Consider the following 16355-nt stretch of genomic DNA (forward strand, 5'->3'; position numbering starts at 1 on the left):
GTGCCTGACATGTCCTTCCCCACCAGGATCTTGAGCGAGCCCAGAAAGAGCTGGAGGAAGAGGACCTGGATGCAGCATTGCCTCTCCCTGAGGAAGAAGAGGAAGATCTCTCAGAGTACAAATTTGCCAAGTTTGCTGCCACGTATTTCCAGGGCACAACAACACACACCTATATCCGCCGGCCTCTCAAGCAGCCTCTCTTGTACCATGAAGATGAAGGAGACCAGTTGGTGAGGGAGGGGATGAAAAACCTCGAGCAGGGCAGGGTGGGTTGGGGCAAGCCTGGGCAACCCTTCAGCCAAAGGGCACCAACAGTTTCCCTTTGGAATACACTGGTTCGGTGGGGAGTACAGCCCCCATCTGCTGCATGTGTCAGTAGACACTGGTCCCACCAGCATGCTTTGAGCTGACAAGACAACAAGCATTAGAGGGGTGAGTCCATCTCTGTGCCTTGATGTTTGTGTTAAGACAGTTAATGAAGTTCTCTGGGCTCAAGGCATGGACGATGAAAATTGTTGAGCGAGTGCTCCTTGTAAAGTTGCTACTGAGCAGCTAGAAAAGTTGCTTCTTACCTTGTCATACACGCCAGGGCAGAACTAGCAGAGAAAAAACACTTGTGCTATAGCCAGCAGTACAAGAGCAGAACTGTGTTGAACTTACATGACTATAATGGACATTACATTGGCCGTGAGCTTGCCTTCTCTGTGGTTCTCCTTCCCCTCTGCTCTGGGTTAGGGGTTGCCAGTTGCTGCTCCTCCTTAAGGCTTGCACCTCCTAGCCAAGAAGAAGCCTCTCGCAGCATGCATAAACACAGTCATGATGGCTTGAACGCAGAGCCTGAACTTGTGGTCCCAGCCACCAGCCTGCCCGGCTTGCTCAGATGCATGACTGCTGCAGGCAAAAATGTGTGTGATTCAGGGAAGTGTTTCACCTCCTGTAGATGTACAGAGAGACCACAGTGGTGATCCTGATGGATTCAGCATGACTTGACCACCCCCTTCACTACCCTAGTGTGAGCTAATGGGGTGTAACTTTCCGTTCAAATAGGCAGCACTTGCTGTATGGATCACCATCCTCCGTTTCATGGGAGACTTCCCTGAGCCGAAATACCACACAGCCATGAGTGATGGTGGTGAGAAGATACCAGTGATGACAAAAATCTACGAGACTCTTGGGAAGAAGACCTATAAGAAAGAACTTCAAGCTCTGCAGGGAGAAGGAGAGGTAACTGCTGCGGCTGAAAAAGAGACGCCGTTGTTAGGAGTTGGATGTTGAAATGTGTTAGAAAGGAACAACTTGTGGGGTTTGCTGCAGGCAATCAGTTTGTCTATTTTATTTGCAGTTAGGCTACAAAGGGCAAATTTCCCATGTGTCAGGTATTGATCCTGTCCCTTCTTCTTCACAGGAGTAACTGAATGTTCCCCAGCAGTATGGTAGGGGGGATGCCTCCCACGGTATCTCTCATGGGGATTTGAGCTCTCCCTGCACCCTATAGGGCAGAAATGCAGGGGGGGAATGCAGCGTCCTGTGTCATTGGTCTCTTGTTTGGGGATTTCTTCTTGATCTTCCCTGGGTCAGAAGAGACTAAATTAAAAATGTGCCCTTAATCCTGGAGCAGGAAGTAAAGAATTACTGGGAGATTAAGCTGTGGAAATCAAGAAAAAAATAAATCTGTATTGCATCCTCAGTGCATTCTGGGATGTCACTAGAGGACTTCATCTTAGGACTCTTCCAGATAAGACATTGCTCTGGATAAACTACCATCCATGACACTGATATGCTTTCATCTTTGGCAAGTGCTTTATTCAATAGGACAAGATGCCACCTGGTATCGGCATTTTCTAAATGACACTGTTGCGTTTACAAGAAATTTTCGGTAATAACGTTTGGACAAGCCCCTGTGGCATTTGCAGAAGTAATTTAACAAATCTAGGTTTTAGAGATGGTGATATCATCCAGCACTTTCAGTGAATTACCTGAGGAGAGTAGCCTCATGTAGATTGTAATTCTGTAAAAATACACAGCAAGAATCACTTTTCATTCCTTCTACCCGTAGTTTCTTGCTTGTTTATTACAAAGAGGCATGTTTTGTCCAGTTGAGACATCAGGTAGTACAGAAAAGAAGGGAAATTTAAGCTCTCATTTTCCTCTGTGTTTACATCTGCTTTGCAGAATGCACAACAGTGCAGAGAGGTCTGACCTGACCCTGAGTGTGATGATATGCAAATCCAGGTTTACAGTACCAACTTGGCTTTATAATGGATATAAACCATCACAGCTGGTTTGGTTTGATCTCTCGAAGTGTTGATCTGGTGTAAAATTATAGTTTTTTTCGAAGCTGTTTAAAAGGGGGAGGGGGTCAAAAAGTGATTATCCATGCCATTTTAATTCCACGGCCAATGTAAATTTGATGTAGAAGTAGTAAGCCAACAGTAACTGGATGATATGTAGCCAGTGCCTGGGTCTGTCCCACATCAAATTTATTCTTCTGGGAAATCTGATAGAGCACAGAGCTGGCTACCGGTGATGAAACTGCAAGGAGTAACTACCTGCCCATGAATCCCAGGCTAGGTGACTTGCAGCTTGCATACCTGCTATGCAAATGGCTCATCTCACAGAGTGATCTTGCTCATCTCATTTGCACTGTAGGAACAAGCCTGAATGTCATACAGCAGAACTGGGTGGACCCAGGCTGAGTAGGAGTCAGCCATGTAGCCAACATAACTTGTTTCAGATGTCCCCAGTATGTAACGTTGATCTGAGGGAGGCTCGTTGATTAGAGAGCATCTACAAAATTCAGAGCCAGACCTGGGTTATCAAGGGGCACGGGAATATGGCTCCACACTTCTGGTTCCCCCCATCCTCTGAAATATCTCCCTCTCCGCCCAGGATTGATGGTCTTTTGCAGAAGCCCAGGGGAGGCAGGGAGAGCGCATACTCAGCAGGGCTCTGTGTCTCACCAAGTTATGTCCACACCTCTTGCTTTGCAGAGTACTCACATTGATGGGCACAAGAAGAACAGTGTGCGGCACAAACTGGTCTCCTTAACACTCAAGAAGAAATCCAAACTGACGGAGGAGGTGAGAGGAGACGCTTGGCCGCCTGGCAGCACAAGTGCCGTTGGATTGTCTGCAGCCCTCTCTGACTCTCTTCTGCTTTTCCCTAGACAACATAGAACCAGCCCTGCTCTGGGTTTGGCGCTACCTGTCTCTCTGCCTGAAAGATTTAAGGAGTGTTTAAGGGGAAAGGTTGGCTTCCCGTGTCTCCTTGAGTCATTCTGCACCTCGCGCCGGCCTCCCCTCGGCTCCTGTTCTCCATCCATCCAGCACCTTCCCTCCCCTCTTTCACAGCCCTCCATCCAGCTGCCGATACCTCTCACCACTTTGTAATGGTCTGAATGTTATCCCTGCTTTTAGCTTCCTTCCCTCCACCGTGGCATAGGTAGCAGAGGTGGGGTCTCCAAATGTGCTCACCCATCCACCCTCTGCTCCTCTCCAGTGCCAGGGGTAAAACTCCCCCAGGAGCAGTTAGCCCAAGCTGAGACCTTTCAAAAATCCCATCTCAAAAGAGTGAGGAGTAATAAATATCGGGTGGGGAGGATGAAAGCAATGCAAAGACATGCATTCAGTCTTCTTTTACACACTGCCATGTCTGCTTCCAGAGTAGGCACCATCTTGCCTGGCTATAGCTGCTTGAGAGCATGAAGATTGCTCTCTGACAGAGTCACCCTCCTTCCCTTTAGGGTCAGTGGGAAGAAATAGGACCCAACCCAGCTTACCCTATGGTGGCTCTGAACATGCTCTAGAAATGCCCATCTTTCTCCAGTGTCTCCACATGGAGACTGGGTTGACTAGCTGAGGCAGAGAGCTGGTAGGTGCACGAACGCCATCCCTGTTTCCACAAACAGCACCATGCTTATGTGCTTTCAGCTGCCTCATTAGCATGGGGAGTGGGTTCATTCTGTCAGTATTTTAATGATTTTTTTAATATTACTGAGTTAAAGGGACAAGTTCTCCTTGTCAATAAGCTGGGGTTATTCCAAAGATCCTTGGTGGCCCTCTCCCAGCTGCTGGACCACCTCAGAGCTGGGATGCAAGGCTGCCATTGTAGAAACCCTGGGCAAGGACCAAGCAGGTGGGAGTGTGACTAGACAGGACCATTTTCAGCTTCATCCATATGTGATTAAAGCCAACAAAGTCAAACCCTCCCATTGCTGTTCAAGTACTAGACTGAAGAACTTCTAAGACCCCTCCTGGCTGGTGGAGGAGTCCTTCTGGGGGAGCACCACACGTTTGGGACTGGGGAGGGGGGGGACCATAGTAACTGGCTGTACTGAAAGGGAGCAATATGTCTGGTTGGCAGGTGACAAAAAGACTTCACGATGGTGAGTCTACGCTACAGGGAAATAGCATGCTCGAAGACCGACCCACCTCCAACCTGGAGAAGCTCCATTTCATTATTGGTAATGGCATCCTCAGGCCAGCCTTAAGGTTAGAAATCAAGACATAGGCATTCTTTTCATTCCTTCTTCCTTGAGCTTTTCTTGAGCTATTCAAATGATTTTGCTACTCTGTGTGGCTTCAAGAAGTTCTTCTATCATTTTTCTGGTTGTGTTGTATAATACGGGCTGGGCTGGATCTTGTTCATGATCTGTATCAGGCCGGGTGGAAAGACCACACAGAAGGAATCAAATGCTTCTGAAAGTGATAGCAGCTACTGGACTGGGTGTTTTTTAATACTCATTCTTGTTCACTACCCTTTTTTTTCCCATTTAACCATTAGGTCTCTTTTGTTTGTGTGATTGCTTTTAATGGTACACTAATAAAAAACTCAAAATCATTTCAATTGCTAAATTAAACATTCAAAAATTGGAAAGTGCCAAATTAAGGCTACTGGAACATCTTTGGTTTAGCTTATTTCTGTGTGTGTGTGTCATAACGTATACAATGTGTCCTTTTTTATGTAGTCTCACACTTTTCACTCACACTTACCTGTGTAGTCCCGGAACATGGCGAGCATCCTTATCTGATAACCAGCTTCTCTCATTTTCATTTTATCCTCCCAGTTCAGCATGAAACTCTTAGTGTTACTTTTCTGCACAAAATCTTCTCTGAAGGCAGACCTGATAGTGTCCCATGGGCTTTCCCATGGTGTTTGTCAGCCTAACAGGTTGGCTAACATTTTTGTTGCCTCCCATGTAGGCGAGGAAGTACTGTTATCCCTTCTTTTGCATGTGGAGAACTAAGGTTAAAAGTTAAAGCTTAAAGAACTTAAGCTTAAAGGTTAAATATCAAACATGGACATTACATTCTAAATTGAGATACCTGTCAATGTACATGCCTGTTTGGGTAAGAGCTGGGCAAACCTTGACCTCCCCTGGAGGTGATAGTTCCCAACACTTCCACAAAGCAACTTCAGGTGTCTCAAGAGGGACAGCCAGCGAATGAAGATTCTCAGCTGATAGCCTTCTTATGACAGTTAGTTTAGGAGGCTCTTTTGGCATTACTGGGAAATCTTTGTAAGAAGGCAGAGTAGACTCCTTCATCCAGTGACACTGAGCTTCCTTGAACCCTGAGACTCCCTTTTATTTCACTCTTTCTCCAAGCAGTGCCAGTTAGCTGTGGGGAATCTCAGCTGCAGCACAGGGAATGCTCAGTGGACATTGCAGGACTGGTGGTGGGTGGCATTTTATAGACACTGTATCAATCAGGGTGACCATCATCAGGGCAGTTAATTTAATATCCTTGCAATGCTAAAATGAAATTTTAGCTATCAATCACAGGCAGACAGGGTCTGTCTCTTTCTGTTCCTGTGGAAAACCATCACCTCGTTAACTCTTAATGCTTTCTTCATTCCTATTGCAGGGATGAAATCTATTGTCAAATCTGCAAGCAACTGACCCAGAACCCATCCAAAAGCAGCCACGCCAGGGGTTGGATCCTGATGTCCCTCTGTGTGGGATGTTTTGCCCCTTCTGAGAAGTTTGTGAAGGTAAGTTGTAGGTGATATTTGTCTCATGAATTATCGGCTAATGTATTTTCTTTTCCATCCATTGGACCAGCTTTTCTGTTTGGTTTCACAGTAGAGGATGTCCTGGTCTATATCTTCGCCAGGAATGAAAATGACAGTTCCTAAGGAAAGTGTGCATGATCCCAGGTTCAAAGTCTAAAGCGGATCTGATGAGTCACTCCTGAGAAGTGACCCGTTCTTTTCTGTGACTTTAGAGGGAATGTAGACAACCAGCTCAGATGATGCCTCCTGCACTGCAGATGTGTGATTAAGTGACTTCTGGCAGGAAGGTTGATTGTGGGGGGCTGCAAGTGGAATTTGTACACCCCGAATAGCCCACATTTCTCGCCTATTTTTTGCATGCTAAAGTCTATGCATTCATTCAAGCATCTACTGACTGGCAGTATGACCTCAGGCATGTACTCTAACAAAATTGGCAAGGAATAGTACTGCACAGCTAATTATAAATATAACTTAATATAAAAAAATGCACATAGAAAGGGAAGGGTTTAATTTACCTGGAAGTATGTTTGCATAGTTGCTCTCTGCATGCTACAACTAGCCCCACTGTGTGTCACACTGAAAACATCCAGCTCTAAACTGCCACATAAGAGATGACATGTAGTATGGCTTCAGAAGCACTGTGGGTCAGCAGGACTGAAGTCAGTAGGAGATGCTAAATCAGGTTGGTTTTAAGGTTTTTCTTTTTTTTTTTTCTGGGTTTTGTTTTGTTGCCTAGGTTTGAACAGTCTGCCTTCCAAATGAGTTACACACCTCAAGTCTTTACTTACACCCACTACACTGCTTATGTTAATCCCATGCCTAAGACTTTAGCGAGCTCAGGGCAAAGGGCTCAGCACTGTGTCTTTGCTTTGCCGTGAAAAAAGACCTCCTTTGTCCCTCTCAGATCTTTGAATGTTGGAGGCTGGACCTGCTCCAAAGCCTGCTGGAGATAAAGATGTTCCATTAATTTCCATAGATATCAGATCAGGTACTCCTCAGTCCTGAAGCCAAGAATAGAAATCCCTCCTTCATTGCCAGACCTTGACAATATGAAATCTAATTAAGCAGATAAATCACTGGCAAAGTGGCAGAAAATTAAATTATGTCTGGAAATGAGATCTGAGAAAGTATGCCACAGGAGATTGTGGAGGTTTAAATCTTTAATAGCGGAAGATTATTTTAGGTGAGTGAAGCACTTCTCAGCAATAATTTATGGGTAGCTCTGGAGACTCAGGCAATCATAGAACTGTAGAATCAAAGAATGGTTTGGGTTGGAACGGCCCTTTATAGGTCATCTAGTCCAACTCCCCTGCCACAGGCAGGGACATCTTCAACTAGATCAGGTTGCTCAGAGCCCCGTCCAACCTGACCTTGAATGTTTCCAGGGATGGGGCATCTACCGCCTCTCTGGGCAGCCTGTGCCAGTGTTTCACATGTACCTCTGCCCAAAGTTATGGTCAATGCTGAAATATGTGGCAATATTCCCAACAGCTCTGGAGAGCGTTTATACTAATACTGCCCTTATTCATCACCCTTCTGCACCTTGAGCTATTGGAGATGGTAGGCAGCCTGTGGTGACTGAAGCTTCTCAAGTATCAGTGCAAACAACACTTGCAGCAGCCCACACTGTGGTTACCTATCAAGGCCCCAGTCTTACAAAAAACATGCAGGCAGTGACCTGGGCAATGTCTTGGAGCTCCTCTGAAGCCACTGTAGTTACCCATGGGGACATCAGTGACACCTTCCAGCTTAAATGTTGTATTTTAAGATAAAGCATTGTCCTGACGAAACACCCCCAAGCCACATATGTTCCCATCCAGACTAATTTTTTGTTTTGTGAAAAGCATAGGAATATTCCAAAATTTGTTGAAAATCAGTGAACTCTTCTGTTTTGAAGCTACATTAACTGATACCACCTAGTCCAGTCTGTTCTTGGCTGGGAGACAAACTCCATGTCAGTGCCAGACCTTATTCTCAGACTCTTAATCTGTTAGTACCATGTTTTCATGAGCCATCCACAATCTGATTTAGTATTTCACTAACTACTGCTTTAACCATGCAATAGCTACCATTGAATGTATGATAGCCATGCATTGGCCATCAGCCAGTTAGCTAGATAATATTTTGTTAACCTCACATCTTTTTCAACTGATGCCCTAACTTCTCATTTAGCAGTAATTATCCACCATTTTAACAGAAAGAAAAAGAGTATGTAAGGGTAAATATCTCTTAGTACTACTTTCCTGTACTCTTCCATGCAGTGAGTGTTGCATCAGACTTCTGGTTACTTTTCTCCTGAAACCTCTAGACTCTACCTTTAATAACGGCAATATTGGGGGCGGGGGGTGGGGTGCGGGGGTGGGGGTGGGGCGGGAAATGAGGACTTTCATGAGACTGTTGTGCCTGGAATTTTTTCCACAAACTTACAAGAGTAAGACTCAATGTCCAGGTGGAGACCAGTGATGAGTGGCATTCTTCAGGGGTCGGCATATGTTCAACATCTTTGTCAGTGGCATGGATGCACACTCAGCAAGTTTGCTGATGACCCCAAGCTGTGCGGTGGGGTCTGCAGGCTAGAAGAGATGGGATGCCATCCAGGGGGACCTTGACAGGCTGGAGAGGTGGGCCCATGCAAACCTCATTGAGTTCAACGAGGCCAAGTGCAGGGTCCTGTACATGGGTCAGAGCAATCCCAAGCACCAACACAGGCTGGGTGGACAATGGATTGAGAGCAGTGCTGAGGAGAAGGCCTTGAGAGTGCTGGTTAACAAGAAGCTCAACATGACTCAGGAACATGTGCTTGCAGCCCAGAAAGCCATCCATGTCCTGGGCTGTATCAAAAGCAGCGTGGCCAGCAGGCCGAGGGAGGGGTTTCTGCCCCTCTGCTCTGCTCTGATGAGACCCCCCTGCAGTGCTGTGTCCAGCTCTGGGGTCCCCAACTTAAGAAGGACATGGACCTGTTGCAGCAGGTCCAGAGAAGGGCCATGGTGATGATCAGAGGGGCTAGAGCAGCTTTCCTATGGAGACAGGGTGAGAGAGTTGGGTTTGTTCAGCCTGGAGAAGACTCCAGGGAGACCATATAGCAGCCTTCCAGTACTTAAAGGGGCCAACAAGGAAGCTGGGGAGGGGTTTTTTACAAAGGCTGGTAGTGATAGCACAAGGGGGAACACCTTTAAGCTGAGAGAGGGGAGATTTAAGTTGGACATGAGGAAGAAACCCTTCCCCGTGAGGGCGGCGAGGCGCTGGCCCAGGCTGCCCAGAGCAGCTGTGGGTGCCCCATCCCTGGCAGGGCTCAAGGCCAGGCTGGACGGGGCTGGGAGCAGCCTGGGCTGGGGGGAGGGGGCCCTGCCCGGGGCAGGGGGTCTGGAACTAGATGGTCTTGAAAGGCCCTTCCAACCCAAACCATTCTGCGATTCTATGACCTGATGATTTAAAGTGTCAGTTAGAACTGAACATTTTGAGAAGGATTTAGCTGAAAATGAGGCAGTCTTTGATATGTTTTCCTGCTCCCAGATATGAAAGTCATGCTTGGAATCACATTAGACACCTTTATTGCATCATATGCTAAGCGTGGGTCAAGACACATTAGTTCTTTGTACCTTTCTTTCAGTTAATAACGGACTTCCATGGGAAGGTTCAACCACAAGGAAGGGGAAATACAAAAAATATATAATTGCATGGTTTGTTATTAACAGCAAAATTAAAACTGCACTTCTACACAGCATCAGCTGCTTGCAATCATTTGCAACAGCTCCCATCCATATAACTTGGCTGTATTACCTACTTATTTCAGAGTATCTCTGCAAGTTATGATTGACAGAGATATCTTTCTCTCTACCCATTTTATTTATGGGCGGACAGTGTTATAGAGCAGTCTGTGTTACTGAAGGAACAGCTATGTAGTACCATTCAGAGAACTCTCTATCTTTATTTTTTTCAAAAAAAAGAAGTTTTACATAACTATTAGTCTTAGCTACCTTTTTGGCCAAGATATTTATGTACTATTTTTAAGTTTATTATCTTTGGTATTGTGGAAGTCACTGGATTTCATTTTCTCTACAGTAATGTGGTTGCACATTTAACATATGGTGAAGCGCTTTGAATTCTGGTTTAGGGTCTTCTAAAATGCAGTTTTAAATCTGACTAAAGAAACATCTGTTTACTGTAATTGTGAAAGATCTTTTTTACTGGCATCTAAGCGTTCTGAGTGACACTTCCTTACAATTGCCGTGGATCATTACTTACACGTCTTTTTTTCATTCACTCCCATGTTTTTAGCCAGCTCAATAACATTTTATAATACATCTTTGAAATACAGAGATAGAAATCACTGGCAGCAATAGCAGGAACAGAAAAGCTGCCTCACTGGCTTTGATCAAAGGTCTGTCAAGGCTGGCATCTTGTCTCCACCGACGCCAGAAGTGCAATGTATAAGAACAAGGCAAGGATGCAGACTGTCCTACTCTCTCTCAGCTTCCAGCAATGTGATGTAGGAACATCCTGATCCTTGGCAGTATCACTGCTGTTGGTCCCAGAGGGCTTTTCTTCAATAAAAATGTTGCTTTTAACCTTTGCAAATGTTTGGCCTTCTGGAGCTGATGGTCTAACCAATGTCTTCCCTGCTGCCAACAGTATTTAAGGAACTTTATCAATGGAGGCCCCCCCGGTTATGCTCCCTATTGCGAAGAGAGGCTGAGGCGGACGTTTGTCAATGGGACAAGGACACAGCCACCCAGCTGGCTGGAGCTGCAGGTACGAGCCCCTGAATCCACTCCTCAGGTAGCTGGGGCTCAGGGTTTATGCTTTTCACGATCACAGCAGCTACATCTCTCTGGCAGGATAGCAACGAGCGATAAAAAGCCCATTTCTTTCAAGAATTTTCAGGTATTTCTGAGATACCACATTCCCTGTGCATCCTGGATTTGCTCCAGAGTATCCTGAAGATAATCTCTTTGGCTACATCAATACTTGTAAATTGTATGTGCTCTAGAGTGCTCTTGGGCACCGAGACCAGCTGGCACAGGGCAAGCCCCCCGTATGCTAGGAAACTCTTCCAGGTGCAGGTGACTGCAGGCAAACTGCCTGCTGAGAATGGTCCCTGGGACTTGTTCAGGGATAGCCACAGCTGGAACTGGCACAGTTTGTGCAATAATTTCTCATTTTCTGTGCTGCTCTACTAGCATAGACAGCTGTGCTCCAATGCCAGGAGCATTCCCAGGTATGCTTGTATTTACTGGATTAGGCGCTTTGATGACTGAATGTATTAAATAAAAAATCTGGGACTTCCAAGTGCTTCCAGTGGCTGACAGCACGTTACCCTGTTGAGAAGTATGCAATGGTGGTATTGAAAAGCAGCAAGCCAGTAGGATCGGGATTTAGAAAACAGTTACCGCAGTTGGGTGGAAGAGTACGTAGGTAAATAGTCTTGATGGGACTGAAATACACATGCCTTTATAAAGTTTGATTTTAATCCACTAGGCAACCAAGTCCAAGAAACCCATCATGCTGCCTGTCACATTTATGGATGGGACAACAAAAACGCTATTGACCGACTCTGCAACAACCGCTAAAGAGCTCTGTAATTCTTTGGCTGACAAAATCAGCCTGAAGGACCGATTTGGCTTCTCGCTTTACATTGCACTTTTTGACAAGGTATATCTCATGTTCCTGACTAGCTCTATGAAAGAACGGGGGGGGTTCACATATCTTCCACAGGGCAGAAGGAACATCTCTGCAGTGCAAGGGCCAGCCTGATTTTCACAATAAGAGCAGTCAAATGCTGGAGCAGGGTCGTAGAGACACTATGAAATCTCATTCCTTGGAGATATTCAGATTTTAACAGGAGAAGGCATGGAGAAAACTACTCAAAGGTGGACCTGTTCTGCCCTGTGGGCTGGACCAGAAACCTCCAGAAATGCCTTTCCACCTACATTATTCTGTGATGCTAGGCTCTTACTCTTAGTTGAGCTACTCTGAGGTGAATTTCCAGTAAAACACCCTGGATTTTTATGCAAGGGAGAATCTGCATTTAATTGGAAAGCTAGTGGTTGAAATTAAGCTTCCAAAATGAGCTAAAATCCAAACTGCCATACCTGCATTGGCATTTATCTCTATTTATTTAACCTAAAACCATACCTTTTTCAGAAGTTCCATAAAAATGAAGGTGAATGTAAATGAGTAGGGAAAACAGACCTGAAGTAAAACTTCACCAGGTGAGACAACAGCTGCAAGCCAATGAAACAGAATGGTTCCTACAGCTGCTGTGTAAGAGGATGAAGTATTTCTCACCTCCAGATGTGACCGCCTCTGCCTGTGGGTAGATAAGAAAATGGTTTATACTCAGCCTTCTTGGCTTTTTTTGAGGAGACATTTATTCAGGGATATTCACTCTGAGGAGATGTGCTTTAGGGCTTCACGCCAGACCACAGTGAGAAGACAGAGGTGACAAATCTTCTGTAATAGGACAGGCTTTTTATTTTGGGTTTGTCTGATGCTTAGATCGGTTGGATTCATGTCTGCAACTTTGAAACAGGAAGTTTCAAAGCACAGTATTAAAAACTAATACTTTATAATGGGACCATTTGCTTTGCTAATTCACATTGATGCTCTCCTTTCATTCCTGATGGGAAACTGAGGCTCAAAACAAAATGGTTTACCCAGCTATGCTGTAGATCTGTTAAATCTCAGCTGGCTAATAGAGATAGATACTTTGATTTATTTTGATTATAAAGGAAGTCTGAATGAGTGACTCGGAGATATATATCTCTACCTAGAAAGATCAGTGTTTAGTTGGGTGAACGCCACATTTCCCTCTACCCTGCCTAGGTCTCCTCTCTGGGGAGTGGCAATGACCATGTGATGGATGCTGTGTCTCAATGCGAGCAGTATGCCAAAGAGCAGGGAGCGCAGGAGCGCAATGCGCCATGGCGGCTCTTCTTCAGGAAGGAGATCTTCACTCCTTGGCACAACCCAAATGAGGACAATGTGGCCACCAATCTCATTTACCAACAGATCGTGCGAGGGGTGAAGTTTGGGGAGTACCGGTGTGACAAGGTATGTGACCTCAGCAGCTACTGGTCTGGTCCAGCATGTATCCTTGACGCGGTGAAATAGGTTTCACCGAAGGGGATGAGAAATCTTCATCCCTGAACACCTGCAATCTTGGGGATTATGGCATTCTCTTGGGAAACAGTAGCTACAGGAATCAGATCCTCTTGGCTGCAGACAGACCAGTAGCTCCTATATGCTGCATGGGCACTCCTCCTGGTGAATTTTGGATGGGAGCGTGAATGACCATCAGCCTCAGTTTGGAGGGCTGCCGATAGCCTGTAACCAGATCACCAGATCAGGAGTACACAGCAGGATCCTGTTTGGTGAATCCTGCTAAGCCTTAGGTGCGAGAGATGCTTTTCAGGATACCCAGACCTCTGCCATGCAATACCAACGCAGTGTTGCTGCCGTATGCTGAAGGGACACTGGCAACATAAACCTGTGCCTCTAGAGTCTCTGAGAGCTTACAGAATTATTCCAGTGTCATTGAAACAAGCATCTCAAGAAACATCAAAACCTCTGACACTGTCTTTTTTGCTTGTGTTTAAAATCATCCAGGTGACAAATTGAAGACCTGTCTCTTCCGCAACACCTAATCATTCTCCTGTTGTCCAACAGAGTCCAGTCAGCTTGGGAACTAAATTGTCTTTTCCCGTCTATATTGCATGAACTGCGGCTCTTTTATCCTATCAGAATTTCTGCTCTTTCTCCCTCCCCTTCTCTTGCTCCTGGGTTTCTTGTGCTATTACCATCTCAGTAGCTCTATTACTTCACCCCAAAGCACTTGGAATGTAGCTGCACTGAAGGACATTTTACAGTTCTGCTTTATGGATGGGTACTTCAGTTGCTGGGCTTCTCAAGTACAAGAAATGATGGCTACATGCAGTTTTCAATCATTAAACTCTGTCTACCATAGTAAAATCACCCACTGCTGACTGCAGGCATGAGAACCAGACTGAATTGCAGGAAAGATGGCACAAACATGTTCACACACAGTAAAGAGTTGCATGGTGCTCGTCACCAAACATGTTAAGGCTTAATCATAGCTTTTAGGGGCCAATCTCCTGAACTTCAGATGTGCAAAAAACACTGGTGAAGTTCTGCTGAAAGCAAGCATCCCCACACCATTCTGAAGCAGCAGCACATCCAGTCTCCATGGAGATCCTTGAGTGATGGAGCATAGAGGTTGAGGTGATGCGCTGGTAACAGCATTAACTTGGCTTGTTTGGCTCCCATAGGAAGAAGATCTGGCAGAACTGGCTTCTCAGCAGTACTACGTGGACTACGGGTCAGAGATGGTACTGGAAAGGCTGCTAAATCTGATTCCATCCTACATCCCGGACAGAGAGATCACAGCTTCGAAAACAGTGGAAAAATGGGCTCAGCTCATTATAGCTGCACATAAAAAGGTGGGGGCAATAGATGACCTGGCAAGGACCAAGGCTTGCTTCAGTAGCTTTGTGTACCTTTTCAACGTATGTCAGACATCATAGCTCAGCTCTTAGCTAAATCAAAGAGAAAGGGCAGGTTTTGTACTAGCTGTACAGCTTTACCACTGGTTTTGAGGCAAGATCTGACAGAAGAAGACAACCTGCAGAGATTCACTGTGAGAAGCAAAATGCCATCTCTGGGGTCTTGCTCCTTTTTCACAGGATTGTAGTGTTAATGGTTGTATTACAGCAGTGGTTCGTGTCTCCAGGCAATGTCAGGACCTTATTTGCCAGGCATTGTATAAAACCTCCCTGACTTCCATTAGAACATTTGTGACACCCCTACACAATGACACCCTTGCTTAATTCACTATCCATAACCATGACCAGTCATGAGGGTGGGTCATCCAGGCATGAGAATTGACACTCATTTAACAGTAGGAGCCAGCTTCAGATTAAGACGCCCTAAAATTTAAGCATCTCCATGTGTGTTAGGAGTCTCACCACCTATTACCGTCAATGGAGACCCAGGGATGCAATTCAGTTGCATCTTGCAGGTCATCCATCAGCCTGTCAGCTACATACAGAAGTGTCAGGTATCTGAGGATGTCCTAAATAAAGCTAGATGATTGTGCTTGAGGGCTGTTGAGTGTCCTTTTCCAGCTAAAGGACAGTCAAGCCAAAGAGTAGACACCTACCTTAGGGAAACCCAAAGTTAGCCGAGATGAATCCCACCCAGACTGCTCACTCTAGATGTTTGTCCAGTCTTCTCAAAGTCAAATTATTCCCTGAAGTGGGAACCAAAGACCAGGACTTTTTCCAAACTATCACTTGTTCCTGTAGGATTTTGTTTGGCCCTTAACCACACTGAGTCCTCAATTAATATTAGTTCCAAGATTTTTAGGTGACAAGAATTGGTTTTGTTTGCTCTTTTCCTGGATATAACTGGGTTTGTGCTTCATGTTGGTTGTGGTTTGCTTTGTCTCTAGGGAATTTACACTCAGAAGAGGACAGACCCCAAAAAAGTCAAGGAAGAGGTAGTGGATTTTGCACGTTTCAAGTGGCCTTTGCTGTTTTCTCGTTTTTATGAAGCCTTCAAATTCTCAGGTGAGTCAATAGAGCACAACCCCAGAGCACAGGATGCTCCAAAGTAAAAGGAAGGAGAGATAGGGATTCCATAAACAAGAAGACTTAATGGACCACCTAGCTGGTGGATTTTTGGATGCATTGTTTTTTGGTGCATCCTGATTAGCGATGGCTCAAGCTAGGAGTCTGCCACCATTTCTCTTCCTAAAAATTACACCGAGGTTGTTGATCATTGCATCCACCTTTGAAATGCACACATTTTTTATATGCTAAGACCCTTCATAAACCGATGGCATGTCTTGTGTACAATCCAGGGCCAAGCCTGCCTAAAAATGATGTGATTGTAGCTGTCAACTGGACAGGGGTGTACTTTGTGGATGAACAGGAGCAGGTTCTCTTAGAGCTCTCTTTCCCAGAGATCACGGCTGTGTCAAGCAGTAGGTAAGGAGGAACAGACATTGCTGATAATTTCACCATGAACCAGTCTTTTTCAGGCTTTGCCTCTTGATGCCATTGTGTTTCTTGTTTATGTCTCCTATAAAAATACATCCTAGAGGGGGAAAGCTTCAAGGGCAGAGTTTCACCTTGGCCACCATTAAAGGTGATGAATACACTTTCACCTCCAACAACGCAGAGGATATCCGGGACCTGGTGGTGACCTTCCTTGAAGGACTAAGGAAAAGATCCAAGTATGTTGTCACTCTTCAAGACAACCCAAACCCTGGTAAGTAAATGGCCCAGTCCAGTGGTAAACTTATAGATAGATTAACTACTCCC

At 45.4% G+C, this 16355-nt stretch overlaps 1 protein-coding gene across 5 annotated transcripts in view; it reads left to right on the forward strand.

Moving 5' to 3' along the window:
- MYO7A (myosin VIIA) overlaps positions 1 to 16355 on the forward strand; it is a 108106-nt gene that overhangs the window by 77636 nt on the left and 14115 nt on the right. For all 5 annotated transcript variants that reach the window (XM_055702178.1, XM_055702177.1, XM_055702181.1 and 2 more), the window contains 12 exons: positions 27 to 230; positions 1048 to 1224; positions 2991 to 3080; positions 4363 to 4490; positions 5865 to 5991; positions 10645 to 10764; positions 11491 to 11664; positions 12838 to 13065; positions 14301 to 14471; positions 15482 to 15599; positions 15893 to 16019; positions 16133 to 16302. In XM_055702178.1, coding sequence (XP_055558153.1) covers positions 27 to 230; positions 1048 to 1224; positions 2991 to 3080; positions 4363 to 4490; positions 5865 to 5991; positions 10645 to 10764; positions 11491 to 11664; positions 12838 to 13065; positions 14301 to 14471; positions 15482 to 15599; positions 15893 to 16019; positions 16133 to 16302 — 1834 coding nt within the window. The remainder of the gene's footprint in view (positions 1 to 26; positions 231 to 1047; positions 1225 to 2990; positions 3081 to 4362; positions 4491 to 5864; positions 5992 to 10644; positions 10765 to 11490; positions 11665 to 12837; positions 13066 to 14300; positions 14472 to 15481; positions 15600 to 15892; positions 16020 to 16132; positions 16303 to 16355) is intronic.

The sequence above is a fragment of the Falco cherrug genome, chromosome 2, assembly GCF_023634085.1.
Source record: "Falco cherrug isolate bFalChe1 chromosome 2, bFalChe1.pri, whole genome shotgun sequence".
NCBI classification, from domain to species: Eukaryota; Metazoa; Chordata; class Aves; order Falconiformes; family Falconidae; genus Falco; species Falco cherrug.